We start from the raw sequence: 26764 nt of genomic DNA, 5'->3' as shown, positions 1-26764 counted from the left end.
CCATGGACTGGGACCTCGGCTTTCCATGAGAGGCACAAAGGCAAATGCAAAACCCTCAGGAAGGATTACTTCCAGACCTACTCTCAAATTTGAAATCCCTGTGCCAGCTATGACAAGAAAATTATCAAAAGACCGGATGAGAGGACATGTTAGGAAAGAAGGATACCACATGGCATTCATCTTATTTGCTGTCATGATCTTTAAGATAAATTCAATTAAACCAAAGACATTAATAAAAATTAATTGTCACTCACAGATTTTTCATATTAAGCAAATAAATTGCATCAATACATCAAACTTATTCCTGTCAAGCTGGCTTGTTTCTGTAGAAATTGATAGGAAAGCTGCCTATTTCTTATCAAACTATAAATCTTAAAAAAGTAGATGCGCCCTTGTACCTATCTTACTTATGAAATATAGATTTTTTTTTAATGTTTAGATGATGAGGTTTTGGGTTCTGTTGATAAAGCTCTTCTAATATTAAAAAAATCCAAACAAAAAATCAATAATTGAAAACCCTGAGCTTTTTAAACAGAGTTTGATATTTGCAGGAGAGAAAGAGGTGAGAAGGATTCAGAAAAGCAGGAGAACTGGGAAAGCCCTCTGTTGCTGTTACACTTTTATAGGTAAGACAGGTATAACTCAGCATCAGATACATAAGGAGAGACAATAATCTAATAAATAAGGGGGAACGAGGAAAGAACCCATTAAATGCACCACTTCCCTCATTCTACTCCTCAAATGATCCTTTTCATGTTTAGCATTCTTTCCCCATTAGTTGCTTTCTTTCATCCCAAAAATATTTTATTCTTTTATTTGCCTACTTCCTTTTTCACTTCCAGCATTATTTTTCTTGTTACTTATATCCTATTAAATAACATATGAGAAAATAATGCACAGGCACCAAAACCTATAAACATATAAATACATCTCATCAAGCTGCCATTTGCTTCAACATTTTTCAATATGTTCTTGAGTTAGAATCACATCCTCTTCCATTATGCATTTGTAGAATCATATAGCACAATGAATTACAGATCTCTTTTTATAATATAATCTAATTATGGAAGAAATGCATTGACTTATTCAAGAACAATTTTTTTTCTACTTACAGTTCAACTAACTCCAGAAATGTTCTGTACATTTTCAATTAAACATTATGAATGCTCTCACACGCTGGGTAGACCACACACTTGGGAAGAATTAGTCTTTATCTCAACTTCTAAAACTTACATTATATTAGTTCTTCATTTTTAAACAGAACTAGTTATTGCTTTGCCATCTATTACAGATTCAGCTCCTTAATGAATTTAACATATATTTTATTCCTACATGGAGACACATACACACATAACATTCCTTAGACTAGAAAAAAGCATTTCAGTCTTCTGCTTTGCCAGTAAATGAAAATATACACTGAGGTTTTTTTCCAAGCTAATTTCAATCTAAGCATTTCTTTTTCTATTTCCCTTACTTTACAATTCTTCAATGCAAAGTACATCCTGCAAAAGAGACTTAAAAAAAAATATTCCACAGTAACTAATACACAACCAGCTTTTCTGTCTTCCAAATTTGTTGGCAATTTTAATATTAGTTAATTGTTTCTTTACAACCGACTATTTTTTAACTGAACTATCTAATGCAACAAGAAACATTCAGAATAATTAATAGAAGAATATTATAAGCAGGAAAATAAGTCATGTGCTTGGCATTATGCATCTGTTTTGTCACCTAATTCAAATAGAAAAGCCAGCTTATCTTGTCCCTAAACACTGCTTTCTAGCAGGCTTTGGTTACAAATAATCCTCCAGGGGAACACCATACCAGCTGTGCAGCATTATCCTTTCAGATTTGTTACCCTCAAAGATTTAGGCCAAATATTTTTCTGGAGAAGTTTAGTTATCCTGCGCTGCAGGACAGGTGCCTGCCGTAACAAGCACGTGGCAAGAGATCTTTTCAAAAATAACCATAGCTCAGCTAATTTTGAGAAAAGATTCACTGTGCCTGGAGATATTTAAAAGATGTGCAGATGTAGCATTTAGGGATGTGGCTGAGTGGTGGACTTTGCAGTCCTATGTTAATGGTTGGGCTCCATGATCTTAGAGGTCTTTTCCCAAAGGATTCTATGATCCTAAGTCAGCATGGGTATTAACAGACTCCTAGGTAGTCTTTTTCAAAAGACATCTTTTTTTCAGCATCTGTTTTTTAACATCTATGAAGACTTTTCAACTTAGAGATGTCTCCCATAGTACCAGGGGAGAAACTTCATGGGTCCCAGCTTAAAATTCTCTTATTATGTCCCCAGTCACTTTTGCAATTGTAATATGGTCACAAAATGCCAGATCATAGCTCTATGACTTTCTCATTGCATATTAATTAATTTCTGAATGCTATGACACAGATTTTGAAAAAGTAAACAAGACTGCACTCTCAAATAAAATCATACTGAGTTCTTTCAGAAGTTGGGTGAACTGTCATAAAACTACCCTTAAAAACTCTAGAGCGATTTGAATTAATTATTTAATCACATCAGTTTTGTACAGTAAACTACCTTTTAAAAAAGTAATAGGTTTTCAAAGGAAAAAAGGGTAAAATGTAAAAAAAATAGAGAACATGCCCACAAAAAGGAGGAAAAATTTTGTAAGCTTAATTTAATCTCAGTCTTGGTTAAAAGAAGCTTACCAAACTGTTGTTTCCACCTGACTGTCATGCAGCTGTCGATTGTCTAGCTGGGCAAAGAGAGGAAAAAGAACCTGGATCCCTCCAATGGAATGAATTGCGCTGTGAATGGAGTGGGTTACAATAGCTTTCACATCCTAAAGACATAAAATAAAGGAAAAACTACAATTAATCTCAATTTTAAAGGGCAGTAAAACCATAATTTTGAAGCACTTTAACACCAAATTGAGGGCAGGCTTTTTAAAATTTTGTTTCAATACTTATACTTCAGTTATAATGACTATATTTAAAGGCAAACATGAAACAGAAAATTTTCAGTAACATGGGCAACTGTGCCTTATAGTATGAAGTCTTTATTTCTTACAGAACATTTTTTTCCTTGCTTTAGAAAGGGAGCAAAGAAAGAACAGTTCAAGTGAAAGTTATATTAAGAGCTGACAGAGCACAAAAGAACAATCTCTGTACAGTAGCAGACAAATCCTCTGTGTGATGTTCAGCCAACAGTAATCACAGAACATCAGCTTAGCAGCACCAACCTGAAGCATGAGAGCATGGGGGGAGTGTACAAAAATGGAAGGATTCTCCTTTGGTGAGGATTCAAGGCATAGCTGAGCATCAGTGGCCTTGGCATTGTAGGTAAAAGCGATGCTACTTGCGAGTTTCCCATCATAGAGCACCTGTTTATGGTGCTCGGCCAGATGAATGTCACTCTCGGATTTAAATTTGAACGTGCTCTGAAAAAGACCCAAAAGTTTTACAAAGTAATTAATTTAGACAAATTCCTTGCCACAAAATATGTCAAAACTACATTGGACTTGAGAGAGAATAAACAAACTACTAAACTTCGCTTGCATTTACCAGTAGCCTAATGCTACTAAACAATGAGATAGATATGTTTCCATTTAGTCTACACCACATCAATGTGTCAACACATTATTTGATATTTTATGTATTATCTCTCCTTTCAGTATCAGTGTTTACAAGTTGCAGAAGTAGCTATCTTAAAAAACCACAAATTAACCAACCATAAAAATGTTAAAATAAAATTTAAGCATAAAACGCATTAAAAATAAAGAACAAATTAAATGAGCTGCATTTTAGTTCATATGAGCTCACTCAAATTAGCTATACCCTGTTGATTAAAGGAATAGTTATTTTTGAGCAACATTAAAAACCATGCTTCTTTAACAGTCAGGAATATACACAAATGAGCCACTTCAAATCCAAAATAAATCATTTTGCATTAATTATTTGCAAATTCAGAGCTTTTCCAAGGAAGACTGAAAATGAACATATCATGATTCATATCTGATCTAAAATTAAGTTTTTTGGCAACACTGAAAAATCAACAAAGCACAAGAAGATAGATTTCTGTCTTTCTTTCAGCAAAGCACTGTCAGATCTCCTTGGCATATAAAAATTACATATAACAATCATTTAACAGTGGCAAAAAGACAATTAGCAGTAACACAGTACAGTGTTGTACTGATACAAGGAAAGCAAATTTATTAGAAATGACCACCATTTTATTGCAAATGAAGATACATATATATATATATATATATATATATATATATATATATATATATATATATATATATATACGTGTGTGTGTCTGTATACATATAAAAAATATTGCTGCAAAAATATTTTCTGAGTTTAAAATAATTTATTTCTGAGATTATACATGAATCATTTCCCTTGCTTTCACTGTGCACAGTGATTACAATTCTCTTATCACTTTGGTCCTACCAAATATCCCCTTCCTCCCACAGTTTGCTCTTTCTCTAAAACTATCGGAAATATCAGCACTGTGGTTTTTTTTTTTATCCATGCTAGAATTAAAACAGGCAACTTATAAGCTATTGGCTTCTCTTTCCAAACAAATTAGGGGTCCCTACCATTGATGTAACCCCATAAACCCCATGCAGCCCTTTCAGAGCTCTCGGGGCTGCTGGAAACCCTGAAACAAATTCTTTTGGTTACAGCCAAACAGTGGGAAAGAGCATCTGCTCACTGACTGACACAGCAATAAAAGGTCTGCTGACTAGCACCCCTTTGTATGTGGGCCATAAGCTGAGCAGGCTGGTGACCTGCCTGGAGCTGCTGGAGAACCCGTGGAGCACGTGTCCCAACCTTGCACTGTCCCAGCCTTGGTGATGTCCAGCTACAATGCTGAAAAGGTACCAGACACAGGCACCATAACAGAAACCACAAGCAGGAAGGGCCAGTGCATGTAAATGGCAAGTCTGTGGTTCAGTCTGTGTTTAACAATGAAGGATAATATCTTCAGCTACACTGGGAAGGATGCTGCTAGTAGGTGGAGGAAGGTGTTGCTTCCCTTCTACTTAGCACTGGTGAGGCCACACCTGGAGTTCTGGGCTCGCACACGGAGCCAGGCTCTTACTGGAGAGAGTGCAGTGAAGGGCCACTAAACATGAAGGGATTGAAGCATCTCTTGTATGAGGCAAGGCTGAGAGAGTTCAGACTCTTCAAACTGCAGAAAAGAAGCAGCAGAGGGGATCTCATATATAAATAACAGAAGGGAGGTTAAAAAGAAGACGGAGTCAGACTCTTCTCAGTGGTGCCCAATGGCAGGACACAAGTCAACAGGCAAAACTGAAACAAAGGCAGCTCTCTCTGAACATCAGAAAACACTTTTTCACTGAGAATCTGCCCAGCAAGGTGATAGAGACTCTGTCTTGGGACTTATTAAAAACCTGTCAGGAGACAGCCCTGGGCAACTGGATCTAGGCGACCCTTTTGGAGCAGGGAGGACCAGAGGACCTCCAGGTTCCAGTTGCTTCCTACATCTTCAGCCACTCTGTGATTCTGTGATTTGCATTTGGGTTAGGAGTCTGTTTTGTAGGGAAACTCCCAGTGGTCCCCGCTTGTTACTCTGTTCAAAACTGCAAAGCTGTTCAGAATCAAAAAGACTTCTTTCAGGCTGAAACTCAAATATCCTGCAATTGGTGATATTCATTCAGCCCAAAGGATCAGACTACAACCAATTCGAAGTAAAAACACCAAAATAACACACTGTGAGTATTCAGTCCTCAGCACTAAATGATTTAATACAGAAATGTGTTCCTATTGTGCTACTGAAGTAGAAATTCCCAAAGTAGGAATATTATGCTTAGAACTTGAGAGCTGGCTCTCTGTTGATATGGCTGCCATTCACTTATCACGAAATGACTGCTACAGATTACAGATTTGTCCTGTGGAAGGTGACATTTACCCTCAGAGGGCATTTTAATTATACATAGAAATCTTTGTGCACTTTCTACAGAGGAAAAACAATTTAGTGATTTCACTGATTTCCAAAGCCATCTACATGATGCTTGTACCATATTTTAATGTTTTATCACATGAAAACACTTACTACCCTGAAAATATTTCATGCCTCTCAGCTTTTTCAGATTCCAATCATTATCATTTCATTACTATGAAATCTTGCAGTGTTCTAAACTGCTTAAGTTAAATCAATTTTATACACAAATTTTGACATTATTCTACCTCCTCATTGGCAGTGTTTAATATGCTGCAAGAATTTGAGATCCCTCTTTGAAAGTCAGACACAAGTTATGAATCAACATAATACTGCCTCACACTTTTTGCAGAAAAAACAAGAATTAAAGAAATTTTCTCCCATCAAAATCTAACACAAGCGATCATAAATTGGAAATTCTGGTCTCCTAATCTAAAAGATTATTGCAACAGAATGTAAAGAGAGGTTAAAAATTCTGATATATGATATTACTTTATTAATAGCATTGATCAGGAAGACAAAAGAAATTCAGTATATGCATACTGTTCTGGGGACTTGGGAAAATACATCCACAGGAGGGTAGTGGAGGCTGTTGTGCATATGCAACTCTGAGGTCTGGCACAGGCAGTGTGAGGGCACCAAGACAGAAAGAAAGAGCCATGGATTTAAAAAATTCTATATAAGGTAAGAATACATATGCAGGGTCCATATAAAGTATGTTTGTGGCTCCTACAGGAATAGGAAGGACAGAGAGAGATAAGAATTACTCCAGCACTGTATTCTGGAGTAAAATAATCTGTGCTTCATCAGGAACTGCTTGAATACCAGCAACTCTCTCCCTTCCTTTAGAAGCAAGACTGCAGCTTTTTTTTTTACTATTCACTACATATTGCCCCTGTAGGTTCAGCAATCGTACATAAAATATTTTCTTGTACTATATAATTGGTTTAAACAAATCTGAATTTTTGGTGCTGTTTTGTGTCTGTGTTCATGAATTACTGCATTCTTATTCCAAGCTTATGTGACAAAAAGATTGGTATTGCAGCACTGATCAAAAACAAACTCAGAAGCAACATATGGAATGATCTGATAACTTGCTTTGAAATGCCTATGGGAGGGTTAGGAGGAGTGGTACAGATTTGACAGGGCTATTAGAACAGAGCTTTGAAAAACATCCCTTTATAAACAGCACCAAACACTGGTATCAGATGCATCTCTTCCTCTCACGTTACCTCCCTGCCCCTCCATTCTGTTTACCAGCCCCTTGGGATCCCAGCACAGACAGACTCTCCTCTCTTTGCTGCCTGGGAACAAGGATGGGCAACAGGGAAAGCACAGTGACAGCAAGGATGCTGCTCTCATTTCCTTTTTCTTTCTTCAATCTCCAACAACTGAAAGGGTCGAAAGAGTAGGTAAAAGTCCTGTTCAGCAATGGCAAGGCTCAAAATGAGTGTGCTTTATTAAAGAGAAAACCTGAGTATGCAAATATTGAATCATAATATGTTTCTACTAAATATAGTTTCAAATTCCAAGATATATTATGGATTAACTTGGGAAGACTTAATGGGGAAGAGACAATCATATAGTTCTATTACTAGTGCATTTGCCTCTTCCCCTCAAACATTTGATTATGAGTAATTTCTTTGCAATAGCTACTAAGAGTGTCAGTTTCTCATTATTGCTTCTCACACAATGTAACCTTTTCTTTTAAAAACAAAGCCTTTTGCTACAAGTGAAAATGTAGTATTTCAAACTAAAACATCTATTTGCTTAACAAATAAATTTTTATATTAGGGCATGCTGGCTATAACCAAATGCACTCATAAGAACATGCTGAGAAAGATCAGCATGGAAGGACTATGAATTGTTTCTATGTTACTATACTCTGTACAAGAATGTCATGTGTAATAAATATTATGAACATTATACATAAGTAAGACTTATTTTGATGACTTCTCTAGCCAATCCTAAGACCTGTTGCTTCTACCTGCACTTCAGAACAGGAGTGGGACAAGTTGCAACAGATTCATTTTTATCTGTAGATCAAGCTCTCACTTCTCCTGAACTTTGTGGCTTTGGTGTCATCTGCAACATTTTTTACTCCATATTTTAACAGATATGTGCAAACTGCCCTGTATGCTGGTAGATTATGCAGATTTCTCTGTTTTCCAGAGGTTTTAATGGCAGTCATGGTAGACTAGGGCAGTCATTATGAATGATTGTGAGGGCAGCTGAATGAGAGGCAAAATCATAATCTCCTCATGAGCAAAGTGCGTAGAGGAATGCTGACTTCCCCTAAAGAATCGGATTCTCAGATATAATGGACTGAAGTATGAATTTTAAATCAAAGGAACCATCATATACTGTATGAGGAAGGAAAAAAGATCTGGGTGAAGATGTTTTCAAAAAAATCTCAACTATTTTGAATACTCCTTTGGCAGAAAAGTTTGGCACAACTGGAGTTTACAATTAATCTGGGGTCTTTTTAGGAAGAGTTAAACTCTTGATTTCTCCCTGTTTGCTAACAGTACTAACAATTAGAATGAACAGGAAATTTAGTAAACTACTTAAGAAAAGTTTCTGAAAGGCCAGTTTGCATCAGCAAGATGGGTAAGAGCAAGAACATGTTCTCTAATATTCAGGAAAACAAGCTATATGTCAATTGAGGCTCCCTTAGACTACTGAATCCCATACTGAAGTATTCTGAAGTGGTAGACCTTTGCACCAGCACTGAATCTGAAAGGATTTACAGAAATAACCTTAAATGAGATATGAAACAGGCAGGCTTTGAGTGAAAGCTACAGTTGGTGCCCTGAAAGCTCTAAACTACAAGACATGGTTCCTTTCCTGGTTGTGAGTAGATCTTGAGTTGGAAAAAGGTCAAAAAAAGTCTTCTGTTTTATCTTATTTTTTGGGGGAATGAGAAAGTCAAAGAAATAAATGTTATTTCCAGGGCACTGCTCTGGGAGCCTATTCTTTTTAACTGGTATTAAATAGTAAAATTTACTTCCAGATTTTTAGAAAAGGAAGAAAATTTCTTCAGAAAGCAAGGGGGCATTAACTGTTCTGTGTACATAACCCAAATCTGAAATCATGATACAATGAAAGAAGAATTTCCCCAAAATATTAAATATAGATGACATTTTTTACCAAAATCACTAAGAATTTACATGTGTGCAGAAATGCAGTTTAAGGAAGCCTATGAATCAAGCAGTGCAATTTGACAACTGTAATAAGGTTAGTGCAGTAGCTATTGGAAATGTCATTTAGCATGAAAGCTCCTATACTTATCAACACCTTCAACAATCAGAAACTATTACATAATAATTTGCACTTCTTGAAACACATGAAAGCCTTATTTCTATTTGATATCACTCCAGTATGTTTCTGCATACTGGAATCCAGTCATTTAATACATTCAAAAAGGTTACCTAAATTCATTATTAAGAAGTGTAAGACTACATTAATTTATTTTATATGACCAAAAATATTTGCAGAAATATTTTCCCAAATAAATAGTGTATAAAGTTTGGAATAAAAGACTCTTTGTTTGCACAGGTGATGGACTTTTCTTAACTGACTTAATATTTTTAGTTTCAAGGCAGATTTTAACGACCATAAACTACAGGCAATAGACTTCTCCAAGTAATCCTGATATATACGTCGTTATTCACCCTACACAGGTACATACCACAAAAGATATTTCCATCTGTTCTGTCATTCAAGTTCTAGGTGTAATCAAATGATGAAGAGTATGCATTTTCTACTCACAAAATTAATACTATTATAATCTAAATGTTGATTTGTACTTATGGCTTTTAAAAGCTTTTATTTTCAGAGTATACGATATACATTGAAAAACTTCAAGCCTTCTTTGGATGAAATTTAAAAAATCAGAAAAAATAAAACTTGGGAATACCTGATAGTATAAACTGAAATTCATTATTGTTTACCTTGGGTTAGATTAATTTTCAAGTATTGTCTACAAAGGAGTTCCTGCAGATTTCTGTGAAGCATCTGTATTATTTTTCTTGATGAAACAATACAACACACACCCATTCCAAGACATGTATCTGACAAGAGATCTAAGTTTATGCATGCATCATTAATTTGTCCAATCCTCCCCTCAATGTCAGTGACAAAGCATGAGTAAATAAAAGCTCAACTTTTACCTTAACAGGACTGTGTGAAACCATGCATTTGAACAAAATTGGTTTTTTATGCCTTGTTGAGTGTTAATCTGCCTCAACTCAGGTTTGTAAACACAAACAGTAGAGAAGAAAGTTATTTCTCTGCTATTCAGTGCACCAAACACAAAATTTCTCCAATCTGATTACGACCCAAAGTAATTAATTTCCCATACAACCATATTTCAGCTATGCTTTAAACAAAACTTTTATCTTTCAAAAAGATGGTAGAAATTAGGGCTAGTTAGGATCTTGAAAAAGTAGTTTTATGTTGCTGAAAGCAAATCACATGAAAAAAATCTATGCGATTCTAGGAGGAATATTCACATGCGTCACATATCTTAAAACTATATCTCTCACTCATTTTATTTTTCCAGTTTTATGCTTCTTAAAATCTGTTATTACCTTATATCCAGGTCCTAACTGATGTATTGCAAAAATCTGTGCTGGGTTGAGTGCTTCAGTGAATACATATACTGCTCCAAGCTGGCCACAGAACACTCTATTTGCATCAGCAGTCTCCGAAGATCCAAGAAAACATTTATCATAGCTCTGTATCAGAAAGGGGCAGTAAATAATGAAATAATATTAATGCACAGCTACTAAAGCCACAAATAAAGGGAGACTAAAATTAAAAAGATAAACCGACCATTATCAATCCTTTATAACTACCCAGTGGTGAATAACTGAATTTTGAATATTGTAGCATTAATTGTTTTAGAGGTCCCTATGACTGGCTGCTAGGATTTTTTTTCTATTAATTGGTCAGCATACAACAGAGAAACGGAGAATAGTACATTCAAGAACAAAATAATCCCCCCTATTGCCTTCTAGGAAAGTGACACACTTGAACTTCCTTGTAATTGTACTCAGAGCTCCTACTGCTAATACACAAGAACACATGCTGGAATACCTTCTTCTTTCACTGCTGTGCAAATAGAGCTAAACACTTCTAGAAAGAAAAATGGAAACAGAAACAGATTTTTCTAATTTGCAGGTGTTGCATATTTTCCCCCTCTGACCACAGCCTATAATGATTTGGTTTGACCTTAAACCCTCTTCTGCCTTATTCTAGAGTTGTTATTTTCCATTCTTTCTTCCAAAAACTATCCCTCCCTTCTGCTGTTAACTATCCCTGCCCTTCTGTATGTCCACATCATATTATTTCAGATTAGGAGTGATTTTTTTTATGGCTATTTTGCAAGGACTTGAAGTTTTTCAGTTGCTTCTAAAAAACCTGTCTAGAACGAAGACCTGAGAAATCAGAAAACATGATGCAGCCAAAAAAAGGACAACAGGAAGAAGCTCAAGGATCTTTGAAGGTAATTCTCTCAGCTTCCTTGAGTCATAGGTGCTTTATTGAACAGAAACAAGGATCTGACATTACTTTTTGAGCTGAGCCAATGGAATCTGCATTAGGAAACTTGCTTTTTCATCTGGCTTAACTGCTGAGTTTTACCAGGAAAACTTTTCTCAATCTAGAGAATGAAATCAAATATGGTGAACTGTTACAGCAACTGGTCTAGGCGGATAGGCTGTTAACAAGGAAAGGGGACACAGGTGTAAGGACAGACAAAGATCTGGAGCTCAGCTTTAAGAACAGGTGAGGGAAGAAGTATCCAAGATTTTGTCTATCACTTATCCTCCTTTGATTTACCTCTTTTAATTTTTTTCCTCTTGTAATTTCTATTCTTTTAAGCAATTTCGACACAATTAAAAAACTTCTGGTGAAAAACCTACAATAAAATTGATTCACAAAGTGATATCCAGGATGTACAGTGCAAAAGATGAGTTAATCAGACCTTTTGACTCCTGGTAAACCTAATGGCAAAATTTTATAAAAATTTTCAGTTATTTTATTCAAGTCCTGTTTAGCCCTGAAGGCTTTCATGACAGTGTGCCATTGCTGTCAGAAAGTGTTACATCAATTAATGTTGAGCAATTGCCCTTTTCAATGGTCATTTGAGGAACTTGTCTGAGCTACTGATGCCAACTTTTCCTAATTGATACTCAAATATTCTGAGACAGCATTCCTGCCTATTATAAGGGTATTTTCCTGGATTCCTCTAGTGACCATTAATTGTACAACCACTATAGTAGCTCTAAACAGATTCTGAGCTCTAATTATAGTTAAGTTCTAGGTTTGTTAGCCTCTAGGAATTTCCTTTTCTGTCTTTTTTCATTCTTCACAGTTTACACTTTCCCATTTTTGGCACTTCACTCTTGATTAGGTGTTTCCATTATCATTAATTGGAGGGGAGGACTAACTCCTGATTTCCTGGTAATTTTATCCACTTCTGTTTCAGATGCCAAGCCATCTGTAAACATGAGTTATTCCTTGCCATGCATGCCACTTCAACTTTTTGCCATAATCCCCAGCTATATTTACCCCCTGGAATATGAGCTTAATGAGTCCTTTATCATTAGCCACGGTATGTTGTATAAATATTGAAAAACAATCAATATTGGCACTGCTATGGTTTTATATCTCATTAAATAGTAGTAATGAATTCAGAGCCAAAAATGGCTCTACGAAAACAGAGTACCACCTGCATTGAAAATAGAAACAGCTAATACAAAAATGTTTATGTCTTCCCCTTTTTCATCCAAAATTGTATCTTCCCTCTAACATTTGGGTGAAATATACAAATATTCAATACATAGAGGCTCAATAAAATGAAAACATATTTCTTAATTCAACACATATTTGTGAAGAATGCAGATCAGAACCCGTAATGAGTACATCATGTAAGATTCTATATCTGCCCGGCCACATTACAGAAATAGTTAAAAACCCAGTAAATTCATAGCCTTGTGTAAATAAGAATTAATTCTAAGAAATACAAGAAAAAAAATTAAAATAAATTAATAAATTGGCTTTTTTAAGAGTTTCACTGTTTCTTTCCCTCTCCATCTTTACTTTCATGTCTCCCAGGCTACATATGAAAATGGTAGACTGAGGTTTTCTACAGTTCTTGCTTGGATACAAGAGGTAAATTTCAGATACTGAAAAAGCCCTCACAAAAATATTAGAGAATGGTAATGCAAAATCAGTCTGGGAAAAAACTAAAATAAATTCACAATCTCTACCAAGACAAAACCTATGCTTAAAAAATTATATTCAGTTCAGTTCCTTAATGTTAAACTCAATAATGTAAATGTAACAAATGTTTTACTAGTCTAAAAATATGTTTAATCATAATGCATATTGTTCAGTGGGAGATCTGACACGGCAAGCAAATGAAAAATCTTGCCATCAGTACATTTAGCAGTTTTAACACTACATCTTGATTATATTACAATATTCATCCATAAAAAAGACTGAACAGTCAGATGCACTTAGCCAACAATATGCAGCTCCTGACCTCTTCTGTTTTCACAACTTGTACTGTTAAATGTATCAGTATAAACTACATAAATACTTATGCTTAATGTGGGATGTAAAGAAAGGAGAATGACTGATTGACTTACATAGTGTTTTCTTTTCCTCCAACACCATTATGGTAAGGTATTTTATTGACATCTTCCAGGAGACTAAAGTTATATCCAAGTGTAAGGGTATGAAGGTAGATGTTAAATGAACTGGATAATTGCTCAAGGCTTTTCAAGGGAATACTTCTAACAAGTCAAACTTTATATGAAACAAGAAAATTCTAATATGGTTAAAACAAGAGCTCCTCTTCCTAGGTAATGCAAAATAGTACACACTCCCCTACTTTTCCTTTTATGTATTTTATGCATTTGCATTCAGCTTTCCTGAATTTCTTGATCTTTTTATTCTACTTCCTACTATTAACAGAACAGATTTTTGTTATTAAAAAATAGATAGCTAACGATAACTAGTGTCTTTCATAGCTTAGACTATTATCCAGCGGACAAAATAAAAACCTTAGCAAATATTTAAAACTAAAATCAAAATATCTAAAGCTCGGTAAACCAATTTCACCTTAAGAAAGATAATACTTCTTTTGCATGAGAAAGTAGAAAAGAATTTAATGAAGAAAATAGAAGCAGAAGGAGCAGCTCTTCCTGCTAAGCATTTGTCATTAAGGATTACTGGTCCCCACACCATATAACCAATAATCCAGACCAGATCCTCTGAGACCTCAGCTGGCTTTTCAGTAATTGCATCTCACCTATCATGAAAGTATTTACCTTACCAAGGAGAAACCATGCTCTGCAAGAACTGAAAGACTAGCCTTTTCTTGCAAGTCAAAATGCTACCAAAACCCCCAAAGAATGGAAATCAGAACCTTTGGAAGGCAGAGCTCTCCTACTTTAATTAACATGTAATATTTAAGCTCTCTCTTTCAAATCCTATTTTGCCTCTAGAATTTAGCAAAAGACAGTTCATTTCCCTAAGGCTTCTTTATCCCTTATAGTAGACAGAAAGTAATGAGACCTGTATTATAAATAAAAAATAACAAAAGTGTAGTAAGTTGATGAATCAAGAACCTCTGAAATTCTATCACAGATTTAGCTGAAGGCAAAGCACAAGAAAATAATTTTGTCTGCCTTCCACAGCCAGAAGTTTGAGCCAGAAAGAGCAATATTTGCTGCTTCATTAGGTCGAGGCTCTCAAACTTTCCAAAGTCAAAGGTACAGAAAGAGAGAACATGTATACACAAACTCAAAAAGTTAATATTATTACATTTTATTAAGCAGATGAATAAGAATGAATAAAAGAAACATTTAAAAGATAAAATTTTAAAAGATCATGAGAAAAAAATGTAACACTTTCTTTTCTTTTTGAATTAGCCTTAAAATGAAAAGTGATGAGAAAGGAAAGCCAATAAAATCTTACATCATTTGTGTTAACATGCCAGGCCATGTCACCATAGGATACCAGCTGACCGTTCACGTAACAGCGTATTTCACTGTTTCTCCACCGGTTGTAGATGTGTACAATGCTTATCATGTACCACTGGAAAGACATGAAAAATCAGTACACAGGGGCAGATTTTGTGCTATAAAAACGAGTTAATGAATAGCATAAAAAAAGGGTGACTAATCTCATAAACTTACACAAAAAGATGAATCCTTGCACATGGGTAAAATTAAAATTCAAGTCATTGGGACTTCAAGTCCAGTCAACAGAACTATGCCTAAATGTAATGATGTACCTACCTGGTTTCTTTATGGGATTAGAGGCAAAAATGCACACATACAATTTAATTTCAACAGTGCAATTTCATTTCAACACTATTCTGTAAAAATACACAGCTGAGTTTTGAGAGGAAACCCAGAGCTATATGCTCTTACCTTAACAAATTCATATCACAAAACTTCTGTCTTTGCATCACAGCAAAAATTTCTCTCTATCAGAAATGATTCAATAAACAGAAAAAAAAACCAATAGCAGATTTTACAGCCCAGGTTAAGATGTCATCTTTATTGTTTGTTTTGACATTTTTCCTCTATTCTTTACCATTCCACCAATTTTTGGACGACTTTCATATCATGAAAAATGCATTAAATAGTCTAACAGAGAAGGCATCATAATTTAGTGCTTCCATTTACTACTATGGTGATCTTTCCCAAAATTTTTTTAACAAGAATCATTATGTCCATGACAAATAAATTCAAGAAGAACTCTGGAGCCCTCTTGCTTGGAGACATTTGAAACATAACTGGACAAAATCCAAAGCAACTTGATCTAAGAGTCCCTTCTGCCAGCAGGGGGAAAGATCAGAAAGTCTCAAAACATCCCCTTCCAATCTAATTGACTCTGAGAAAATGTCACCTTGTCTTAAAAATAGCCTTTTGTATTCTAATAATTTGGAATAATAATTGACCTTTTCATCATCATCCATTTCTTTGTATCTTTTTTAATTATTATATTTTGATTTCCATGTTCAGATAAGCCCCTTTTCTCCAAAGCAGAGAACTTCTGCAACCCTCGGGGCTTGTTGAGTCTCTTCCTGAGCTGGGACAAATAGACACAGAGCCTACTAATATAAAACTCTGTCTCTCTGTCAGAGAAAATAAAAGTAGATGGTTTCACATGTTGATTTTAAAATTAGACTAAGCACAAAATCACAAACAAAACAGCATGCAGCAAAACCCATTTTGACAATAAGCATTATAGTAACCATCAAATTGAGCTGTATTCTGTTACAAGTCTATAATAGCTATAGATATGAAAACACATATTTATACACATCTGTTTCCAGGTATTAAAAAATATTTTTTCATTTTTCCCTCTTTTAACATACAACTAACAGAAGGTAGAAAAATAGTGCTGATCATACAACAATGTATCGAGTATCTCATTTCCTGTGTTTCCAAGCAAACGGATTTATTGGGCTATGCTGGAATAAAGAAGTACTGCTCCAGCTTTGGCTTCTGAAGTCATGTATGGAAACTCTTTTTTTTTGTTTGTTTTTTCAAAGAACCATGAAAAAAGTAATTTTTGTGATGCACTGTCATTCTCAAATAAAACCCTCCAAAAAATGTAACTCTTCTGTCTGTGATTTTTCTTTCAAAAGGCTTTAAAACCATTTCTGAAAACATACCAATTCAGATTCAACCTCAACTTCCTGAAAAACTCAATTTTACTTACAGTGGTCTGTACATTGCTATTTATCTGTGCTCAGGTACATTGTAAATAGCTTTTAAGCAGTCTATCGGATTTTGTGATTAATGGGGTTTTTTTTCTCCTAGTTTTTTGTAAATTTCTGTATTTGGGCAATTTCTCTAGCACTAGCAAACACTTTTTTTTAAGAAGGAAAGGCAGCACTTTGCTACCACACAATGAACCAAACCAAGTTGTATGATCTCACACGCAATTTTTCTTGAACTTTTTGTTGAGAAAAATCCTTTTCCCTTAATATTTAAAGTCAGCAGTACAAATTTCCTTCACATTCATCCCGCAGTTTTCTTCCCCATATTATTTTCTCCTGCCTCTGCTGTAACAACAGCTTCTTTAGGTAGTACTGAAAGACCCATCACTATGCATTTTTTGTTTACTGCTGAAACCTGTCAAGCTTAGTCACCAACTGCTAAGTCACTAAATCATATTCCTACTCCATAGGACAGCACAATCAGAGAGATGAGGCATCACACACTAAGTACTTCCAGGATGTGGAACTTATTTCTGTCTCTGCTACAGTCAGTAAAGGTGTTCAGGGTTAGAAACACACATAAAAAAGCTATTTGCTTCTGACTATGCTGCTTTCCTGTTCTAGTTTTACAAGACTTGATGCTGAGGCTGAAACTCAAAGGAGCAAAAACACTGGGGGTTACCTACACAAAAATGTCAATTTGGAGTCTCAAAAAAGCAGTATAGACATTTTAAAAATAACATTGCCAAAGCTAGGTTAGCTCTGTTAAGATATAAGGCTATTATACCACACCCACATTTTCTATTTCCGTATATGATAATCAAATTTCTCCACATATTTTTATAAATGCTTGCTTTTACAATATTATAAAATACACCAACTGAGACATAAAGGTATAAATTCATATCACATATTATACTGTGAAGTGTCATATGACATAGCAGGAAGATCTTCATGTGAACAGAGCAACTCTGATCTGCCTTTCGACCAGATAACTTGAATTTCTTACTTTACTGTGATTCACCAAAAATGTCTTAAAACCCTCAAACCTATTATTCAGAAGTTTATTGAGGATGATGATTCTGACAAAATATATTGCTGAAATGCGTGTGCCTGTAAGCAAATGTCTAGGGAATGGTACATCTGATGGCAAAAAAAATCATACTTCTCAAGTTAACATTAGGAAAATTACCTGCTTTATAAATGAGTACACATTTTTTAATATATATCTACACATTCAAATCTTGTACAGTGAAAGCAATGTAATATCTAAACAAGAAGAAAATCAATTTCCACGTAAAACAGGATAAATTTTGACTTGTTAGGGCCAGGAATTATATTTGACAGGTTTTATTTCCTCCACTATACATTATGTACTTGAACACATGCATGTGAGCACAAGTTAATGATGGAGAAATATAAACAACTCAAAAATATATTCTAGAAAATTTGTTTAAAATACTATCTAAAGCTAACATATGACTCAAAGTGTATGGAGCATGAACTTTGGGATATGTAAAACTAATATGGGAGTTATATTTTTATGTATTTCAGCAGATCAGCAGATTTTTATTTGAAACTGGTATTCATACAATGAGATGCACAGGTACTAGTATTTCAGAATTAGTTATTTTGAGCAGCAACAGCAAAAGCTAAAATTTTCCACAGCTGACAAAAAAGAACACTAGTCATTTGTACTAAAAATTACCAAAAGCATATCTTAGTAAAATGTGAAAGACCATTTCCTCATCAACCAGTGAAGATCTGCTAGATCCCAAGACGTGACTAACAGTAACATAATACAAAAGCTAACAATTACATTTGTTACTGGATTCAGACGATACTTAAATGAAAATTGAACAGACATCAAAATACTTTTCTGGCTTTAAAATTGGAAAAACGTGAAAAACAGGATTTATTCACTCCAGTGGATTCAACCAATATGTTTTTATAAGGTTTTATACAACCCCGAGTGATATGCTAGAGAGAGACATTACTTTGTTTTAAGGAAACCACAAGTGACCTCAAAGCTACAAGACAAAATTAGAATTGGTGATTTTGAACCACAAATACACTCCAAGAGAAATAGTGGAACATTAAGTCGATGTGTGCACAAAGGCATTCCCTCCCTAAGAGATTGGTTTCTCAAAAAAAAAATCAAGCACTGAAATTCACTATACAGATTCTAAGCCCATAAAAAATAGAAATGGGCTTCACAGCATGATACAGACAAGACTGATATCAGTGACAAGCACATAATGCTTGCTGTACAGAAAAGTCAATGCTTCAGACAACTAACTGCAACACTGACAGCCACAAAATCATCATTCCCCTAGGACTACTAGGCATAGAGTAGAAATAAACACTAAAATGATCTAGAGGTGCAATCAAGATTTACTACAAAAAATGAGAAATCCTAAAACAGCACTGAAATGGAAGAAAGTTCAGAGCATTATATCATACAGCACCAGATAATGAAACTCTAGCATTGCCAGCAAAATTTTTCAAGACCTTGGCAACAGTTACCAAGTAGAGAATTTTCAGAAACAGAATGAAGATATTTAAGTAATTAAATGCAGCCATTCTACAAAAACTCACAATTCAGCTCTATCTGAAGCCAATTAAGCAGTAGTTTTGAAAAACGTGCTGACTTTATAGAAGTGTTTCACTATAAATTATTACATTTGTCTTGAATTGATTGTGAACTGTAACTTTGCAGGAACACTAGAGCAGTTTCTAAAAAACGAGGAGCTATGATTAACGCTATAGCACTAAAGGGATTTTAGCCCTCCTCCCAGAAGCACTTTGCCAGCACACCTTCAGTGTGTTTACTGTAAACACCACTGTGCTTACCTTGCGTGGCTGGAAGTCGTACTTCACACAGTGCTGGAAACCTTTGCCTTTTGACTTCAAGGATGTAACTATCAAGCAGTTGCCAACAAAATGAGCAGAATACCCAACACCTTTGCTAGTGCGGAAACTAAAAAGAAAGAATTAGGAATTAAATTGGGAAAAGGGGAATTATTTTATAATAGAAAGGCCCAAATACTATTTTAAACTGCCATGAAAAAGAAAATAAATTTGTATCTGGAATGGTGAATGTAATTTTTTTCCACCATTCTTTTTGGGGTGCTACTCACCTTCAGCACTTAATTGATTCCTGACTACATTTTAAAAATCAGTACTTTTTTTTTTTCCTAGAATACAAGATAGCAAATATTATGTCTATCACGTTTCACCCTTAGTTTCTTCATTAATCATCATTTAAAATAACACATCTGAGTAAAGTTGTGAAGACATATCCACTACACAACAATTGTGAGATGCCTTGCAGTTTTGGGGGGGTTCAGAGAACAATGCAATTGGTATGACATACAAATTTGGATTCAAGACATTTGTCATTCACAAGAATTATTTTTCAATACATGAATAAATTATGCTAATGACAGATGAAGTTTTAATCTTCTGAGTTACGGATTTATTCTCATTTGTCAAATGGATAATGGACTGCAACTTTAAGAAAGTAAATTTAACAAGGATTTCCAAGCTATCTTGCGACAAATATCATAAAGGCAGATAATGCAGAAGGCTCATTCATTTCATATTTGAAATCAAAAGCATTTTAAACAGCAATTCTGGACTTAAAAAAACCACTTTGCAAAGGTAACTGGTGAAAGTTCATGAATGACATTATGGCAAATCCATACCTACAGCTATGCTGCTTAATCACATCTGAAAAGCTAAGTACAATGAAGAGCAGTTTGCTTTCATTAATATGGAGCACACTGTATACAACTTCTAGACTTTTCTTTAATAAATACTGAAATACAAGGTCTAGATGGTGAATTTCATCTATGAATTCTGAAAGGAAGCTTTGCAAATATAGGGAAAAAAACCCTACTAATTTTTAGTATTTGTACAAAGTCCTGTAGCTCACTAACTAGTACTTTCTCATTCTCTTAATGTAGCTAACTTATAAAATAATTTTATGTTATTGCAATAATAAATGTTTTAAATGGTTCCTTTGATGCAACATTTTCTTCAAACACTTTTACTAGTTTTTTCCTAGGAATATTAAGACATGAAAGGTACATGCAAACACAAAGTTCAAATGTCCTCTTCCTTAATAGCTGCTGAAATATTATATTTTTAGTCTACTTTACTACATAATACAATCTTGATTTTAACTCAAAAAAATTTTCATATTTGTGAAACTTTTTCCATCTTCAGAAACTTACAGTTAAGTCAATAAGTGTGCATTATTTAGGGAGAGAATCAGATTGTTCTCTTTGCTCATTGTCAAAAAAATAGTTGATAAACCATGACCTTATTAACAAAAAATAAACTCTTTACAATATAGGTGTTGTGATTATACCCTGAGGTGATCAGGGCTTAGACACTCCTCTCCTTTAAGGGCATTTGTAAAGAAGGTAAAAAAGAGACATTCAAATTCTCAAATTCTAGAAAGCCACTTTTGTTATAATGAATTAAGATACTTTTTTAGAAACTACTAAAGAATACTTTTGAAAAAACTTTAAAAAATTTTAAAAACAGAGTAAACAGAACTGGTGTAATAACACCTATAGACGATTTCACTGCAGCCTAATGAATCCTTGCACATAAGTTCCTCCTTCCAGTCTTGAAGTACATATAGAATACTTTTTTCCCCACTTCAGGGTGTCTTCCTCATTCATTCATCTGCTTCTCTGTATTGTACATAGTTTTATCTCCCCTCAAGCTACTGTGCTGAAAAAGAGCATTATTCCCTGCCATTGTTTTTAATAAGGGCTTCCACTGAACTCTCTTTGCAGAAAAGAAAAAAAAAGTGCTTATTTAATAAATGTAAAATGTCCTCTCTAAATAAACCTAAGAATGAAGAGAAGTATTACATGCTGTCCATTACCACTGACCTCAGATTTGAAAACACTTTATAACACTGCCATTCCTTTGCACCTTTTGAAGACTATTTTTAACCTGTATCATGTCAATGATCCAGCTTCCACAATGACCCCATAGGCAGCTCTACCCCTCAACAAAAGGAGCAGTGAATGGCCCCATGGAAGAATATCACTCATACACACACAAATCAGAATTACCCAAATACACAACCTGCACAACCACAGCACTGAATTTACTTCAATAAAATGAAGGTTAAAAAACTTAAAATACAGCTCTTACAATAAGAGCAACTGAATGTGTTGTGAGATAGCTTGAGACTTTGATTTATCTCCTTAGGGCCTTACACCTTTCAAAGAACTTTTCAGCGGGTAACTGCAACTCTCACAATGCCAAATCTGTTTCACAGCAATGTCATCTCTAAAATGGTCTAAAATGGTTTAGTTTCATAGAATCCCATTCTGAAGGACAGTAAAATAATACAGAAATTCACTACATTCTGACAAAATGTTGTATTATTTGATTAGAGATGTCAAATGTAATAATTTCTTTTAAATTACCAACAGCCAACCATTGCAAACATCAACGTTTTTACATGATAAAATATTATTTCTATTGTATAAAATACATCCTAATACTTTGAACAAGAGCTAGAAAGCATTTTGAAATAAAGAATATCTCTCGAAGAAATGTCTACATTTTTCGAATTTTCTCACTTTCCTATCCTTATTGTTTATGGGGTTGATTTTATCTCCATTATGGTCAAATCAGACTGTTCCTGGAATTTTAAACACTGAGTTGTCCTTATGTGTGTAACTTCCTGGAGTTCAGCACATAAACATGAGGAAGCAATGAAATAATGAAAAAACTGCTCATTTCTTAGCAGGTCTCTTTGCCTTGGAATAGAATAAATGATTTTATAAACATGATTTTTTTTCCTCCAAACTAATTAGATTTCTAATACAAGAGTAGTTAAGAAACTGAATACTCAAATGTGTCCTGTTTACCTCAAGATTATACTATATAATCTAATAAATTATCTTGTCGTTTTCCTTCTTGCCAAAGGCAGCGTAGTCTAGGACGAGCCTGTATGACACTCCAAAGAAGTTCCCTTACCCATTACCTACATGTGCAGAACTTGCCACATCCAAAGATGAAAGGCATGGAGACAACAAGAGGAATACCACCAACAGCCATATGGTTTTATGAGCCTTAAATTAAGCTCCCATAGCATCCGGAACACAATTTTACTACAGTTTGTTCACATAACCTTTACAATTATGCTTCATTTCTGCCAGTTTCTCAAAGCAGCTACTGAATGTTACTACACTTCCATAGCAAGAGAGCATTCTTCCTTCTACCAGTGGAAGTGTTTAGGGATTCCAGTTTCTTAAGCTTAGGATTTTATGAGCAACTTAACCTATGATGATAGTACCATTATTAATAAGGTATTTATTCATTCTTGCCCGAATGGTGTGGGTGAAATTTGCTTTCTACTAACTTTAAAATTCCACTATAGGCTTTTGAAACTGTTCTGCATTATCTCTGTTATCATAGGTCCTATAGAAGGTCTGAAAATACTAGACAGCTTGATTTTTGGATGGTTTTGGGGTTTTTTTCTTTCCTCCGTGTCTCTACATCTGTAAAACTAAAATGTAGAACACAGTTTCAGAAGTTTTAACCATTCTTCCATTTAATGTTTGTGGAAGCATTTGGACTTTCTATGGACAAAAAACAATTATAACATACCAGCCTCACTTCACCTTCTAATTATTTTACAGAACCTGATATATAATCTTAAAGAAAACACCTCTTAAAAAATAAAAGAACACAAATAAAAAACCTCAACAAATCAATCAGCATTTGGACTGATCACATATATTTCCAGGCCTTACTTAATAATTATGTCACCTATCTCTTTTTTTAGCAGGAATAAGTAAAATGATTTAGGGGATGGAGACTTTCCAGTTAAGAATGCTTAAGGTGAGCCCTAAATATCTAAATTTGCAGGGTCTTTATGACAAAGAATCTACACCTTATTTTTAAAGAAACATCTCCAACAATCTATTAAAGTATCGTAAGGATTACTATTATTATTACTTTTTTTACTATGTCTTATAATTGTGACAGTGACCATAGTACTATGCATATAAAAGTCTGAATTTTCTTACTTTGCAGTCTACCCACTGGATCTCAGATTAGAAAAAACCCATTAATTATAAAATGTGTTTTCCAAGGGAAAGTTCACTCCCAAGTGTTTTCCGAATGGTACCAGTTTTTCCCATGGTCTCTTAAAAGAAGCAGCAAGTCTGAACTGTAAATGGCATTCCAGTAATGCTTTTGTCAAGATTTCAGGAAGGGATCACATCACCTTTATTATCATCTCTGTTTGTTCAGACTACCCTTAAAAAGATCACATTAGCACTTTCAGCTAGAGCGATGAAAATGGATGTTATGGTCAGCTGGTAACCTACAACAATCCTTAACATCCTGCTGTAATTCCTGCTTTCCAACACATGGCTACTCATTTTGTAAAAGCATGGCACCCATTACCCACTGCTAGGTACATGATGTTGGTTGGCTTGTACTAAAATTTCTGCTACAGAATTCTGAACCTTACCATTTGAATTTGACTGCTCTGCCTTGTTGTTTTTTATGGTTCATGCAAATGTCAGACTCCTAATTTTCTTCCAAGATTGTCACACACAGTTTATAATTGGTAAAACAGCTAAAATACTGTTTCAATACACAAGTGTTAATAGACCAGCAGCTGCCCAACATCATCCTTAGTGATATTTAAAATTACATTTTTAGAAAAAACCAAACCAGCATACAGTTCTTGAAGTGGGGTTCAGCATGTCCTTAATAACAGAACAGCAGCAAATTTCCCTCACACCTGGCAAATGTGAAAGCATTTATTTTCTTCCCCTCTCAATTTATAAGAATCAGTTTTCACATAATGGTGGATGCGATGTAACTGCTGTCTCACACCACAAAGGCACTGCACTCACTTAAAGACTTGAGTTATTTATACAATATATTTTTCACCGAGTTAAACTGAAAAAGATTTTACATCACCAAAAAGCATGTTGAAAGAAAATAGAAATTTGCCTTGGTATCTTTCTCTTGGTGGTGCCTGTGTGTGACTCAAGCTTTCATGTGGCAAAGTCTGAAACCTGTGTAAAGTTTAGATGGATATTTTTCCTATTTTGAATTAATAATTAGATCTTGGCCTAATCTACAATATAAAAATAACAATAATTTGCATTGGTCCTGTCATGGCAAAGTCTGCAGGGCTACATTTTAGGTTCTGTGTTTTTCCACATTTTCATAAATGACTTGGATGCAGGACTGGAAGGGATGAAAGAAAGTTTGCAGATGGTAGAAAACTGGGAGGAGCTGTTGACCCATTTGAAGGCAAGGAGGCCCTACAGAGAGAGACTGAAAAACAAGAGGACTGGGAAATCACCAACCCTATGAAGTTCAAGAACAACAAGTGCAGGATTCTGGACCTGGGATGAGGAAACCCTGGATGGACAGACAGACTGGGGAATGAGATGCTGGAAAGCAGTGTTATGGAAAGGGCCCCGGGTGTCCTGATTTGTGGCAAGTCAAATTTGAGTCAGCAGTGCCCTGGCAGACAGGAAGTCCAGATGTGTCTTGAAGTGCATCAGGCACAGCATCACCAGCTGGGCAAGGGAGGGGATTGTCCCATTCTGCTCTGAGCTGGCGTGGCCTCACCTCGAGTGCTGGGGGCAATTTTAGGCATCAAAATATTAGAAAGACGTTAAACTATTGGAGAGTTCCTGAAGGAGAGCCATAAGAATGGTGAAGGGCCTGGAGGGGAAGCTGTATGAGAAGTGGCTGAGGTCACTTGGTCTGTTCAGCCTGGAGGAGAGCTCATTGCAGTTACAACTTCCTTGTGATGGGAAGAGGAGGGGCAGACACTGATCTAAACTCTCTGGTGACCAGTGTCAGGACCCAAGGGAATGGCCTGAAGTTGTGTTGGGGAAGGTTCACATTGGATATTAGGAAAAGGTTTATCACCCAGGGGATTGTTGGGCACTGGAACAGCCTCCCCAGGGAAGCGGTCACAGCACCAAACCTGACCGAGTGCAAGTGTTTGGACAATGCTCTCAGGCACATGGCGTGATGGGGATGGTCCTGTGCAGGGCAGAGTAAACTCAATGATCCTGATAGGTCCCTTCCAACTTGAAACATTCTGTGATTTCTTTCTGAGAAGGGTATATATTCAATTTCTTTTATACACATTACATTCACATTAATTGTTCACATTTTTGGGGAACCAGTCATCACTTAACCATTTTTATATCCATAGATCTGCCTTCTATTATCTTTAGAAAACTGTGCACTCTGAGTTTAACAGGGTTATTTTGTAGTACTGACATCAGCTGAGAATCTTTACCACCAAACAAAAAATATGACAACATTCTCCATTTAAAGGTCTAAGAATTAATATATTTTAGAATTCCTAAAGAAACCCCAACACTAGATTTTATGGTTTATCGACAAGGCACATGTCTTGAATCCATGGATTTCTGAATCACAAAGTAAAAAGGACAGATGGTTTTCTAAAAGTTTGTATACAGTGAGCAGCCATTAAAACCTTCAGATATTTGGCTGGAGCGGGGGGAAAGCATGTCGGGGACTAAAAAAATAAGAAAGATTAACTGTTGTTAGGAAGCCAGAACAAACCATGACTGCAGCATTATAAGCTACTTACCAATAGAGATAGGGTTTATCCTTATCTACATTGATGTTGTTTAGTGGATCCATACGAAACCAGGTATTAAGAGTAAACCCATTTTGATAAGGCCACTTAGCAATAGGAGGCAATGCAATTGCCTGGAAGGAGGGAAGAAAAAAAAAAAAGAAACAAATAATTAGTTTTTTGAGAAATACTGTTAAAAGTGTTAAAAGTAATGCCTTTCTAAAATCCTGTGTCATTCTAGATCTGTAGATCTATTTTAACTTTCAAATATGAAATATAGAAAAAACCCTTTAAATAGTGCTTTTCTATCTATTTTAAATGCATTACTTTTCTATCTATTTTAAAATAATTTAACTTTTAACTACATACATTCTATCAATAGAAGACACAAAATTAAATTTGTGAATGGGCAATATTAAGAGAACAAAAAGAAAAATTA

The 26764-nt window shown here is 35.1% G+C and overlaps 1 protein-coding gene across 6 annotated transcripts in view; it reads right to left on the bottom strand.

The window, feature by feature from the left end:
• The window catches only part of NBEA (neurobeachin), a 454976-nt gene that overhangs the window by 341518 nt on the left and 86694 nt on the right, over window positions 1-26764 (bottom strand). For all 6 annotated transcript variants that reach the window (XM_059838861.1, XM_059838862.1, XM_059838865.1 and 3 more), the window contains exons 5-10: window positions 26338-26459; window positions 19551-19677; window positions 14939-15058; window positions 10540-10686; window positions 3216-3413; window positions 2683-2816 (exon numbers count right to left, since the gene is read on the bottom strand). In XM_059838861.1, the coding sequence (XP_059694844.1) occupies window positions 2683-2816; window positions 3216-3413; window positions 10540-10686; window positions 14939-15058; window positions 19551-19677; window positions 26338-26459 (848 nt within the window). The remainder of the gene's footprint in view (window positions 1-2682; window positions 2817-3215; window positions 3414-10539; window positions 10687-14938; window positions 15059-19550; window positions 19678-26337; window positions 26460-26764) is intronic.

This window comes from Haemorhous mexicanus, chromosome 2 (assembly GCF_027477595.1).
Source record: "Haemorhous mexicanus isolate bHaeMex1 chromosome 2, bHaeMex1.pri, whole genome shotgun sequence".
Lineage (NCBI taxonomy): Eukaryota > Metazoa > Chordata > Aves > Passeriformes > Fringillidae > Haemorhous > Haemorhous mexicanus.
The sequence above is the reverse complement of the archived record's forward strand: the minus strand, read 5'-3'. Positions and strand labels throughout refer to the sequence as shown.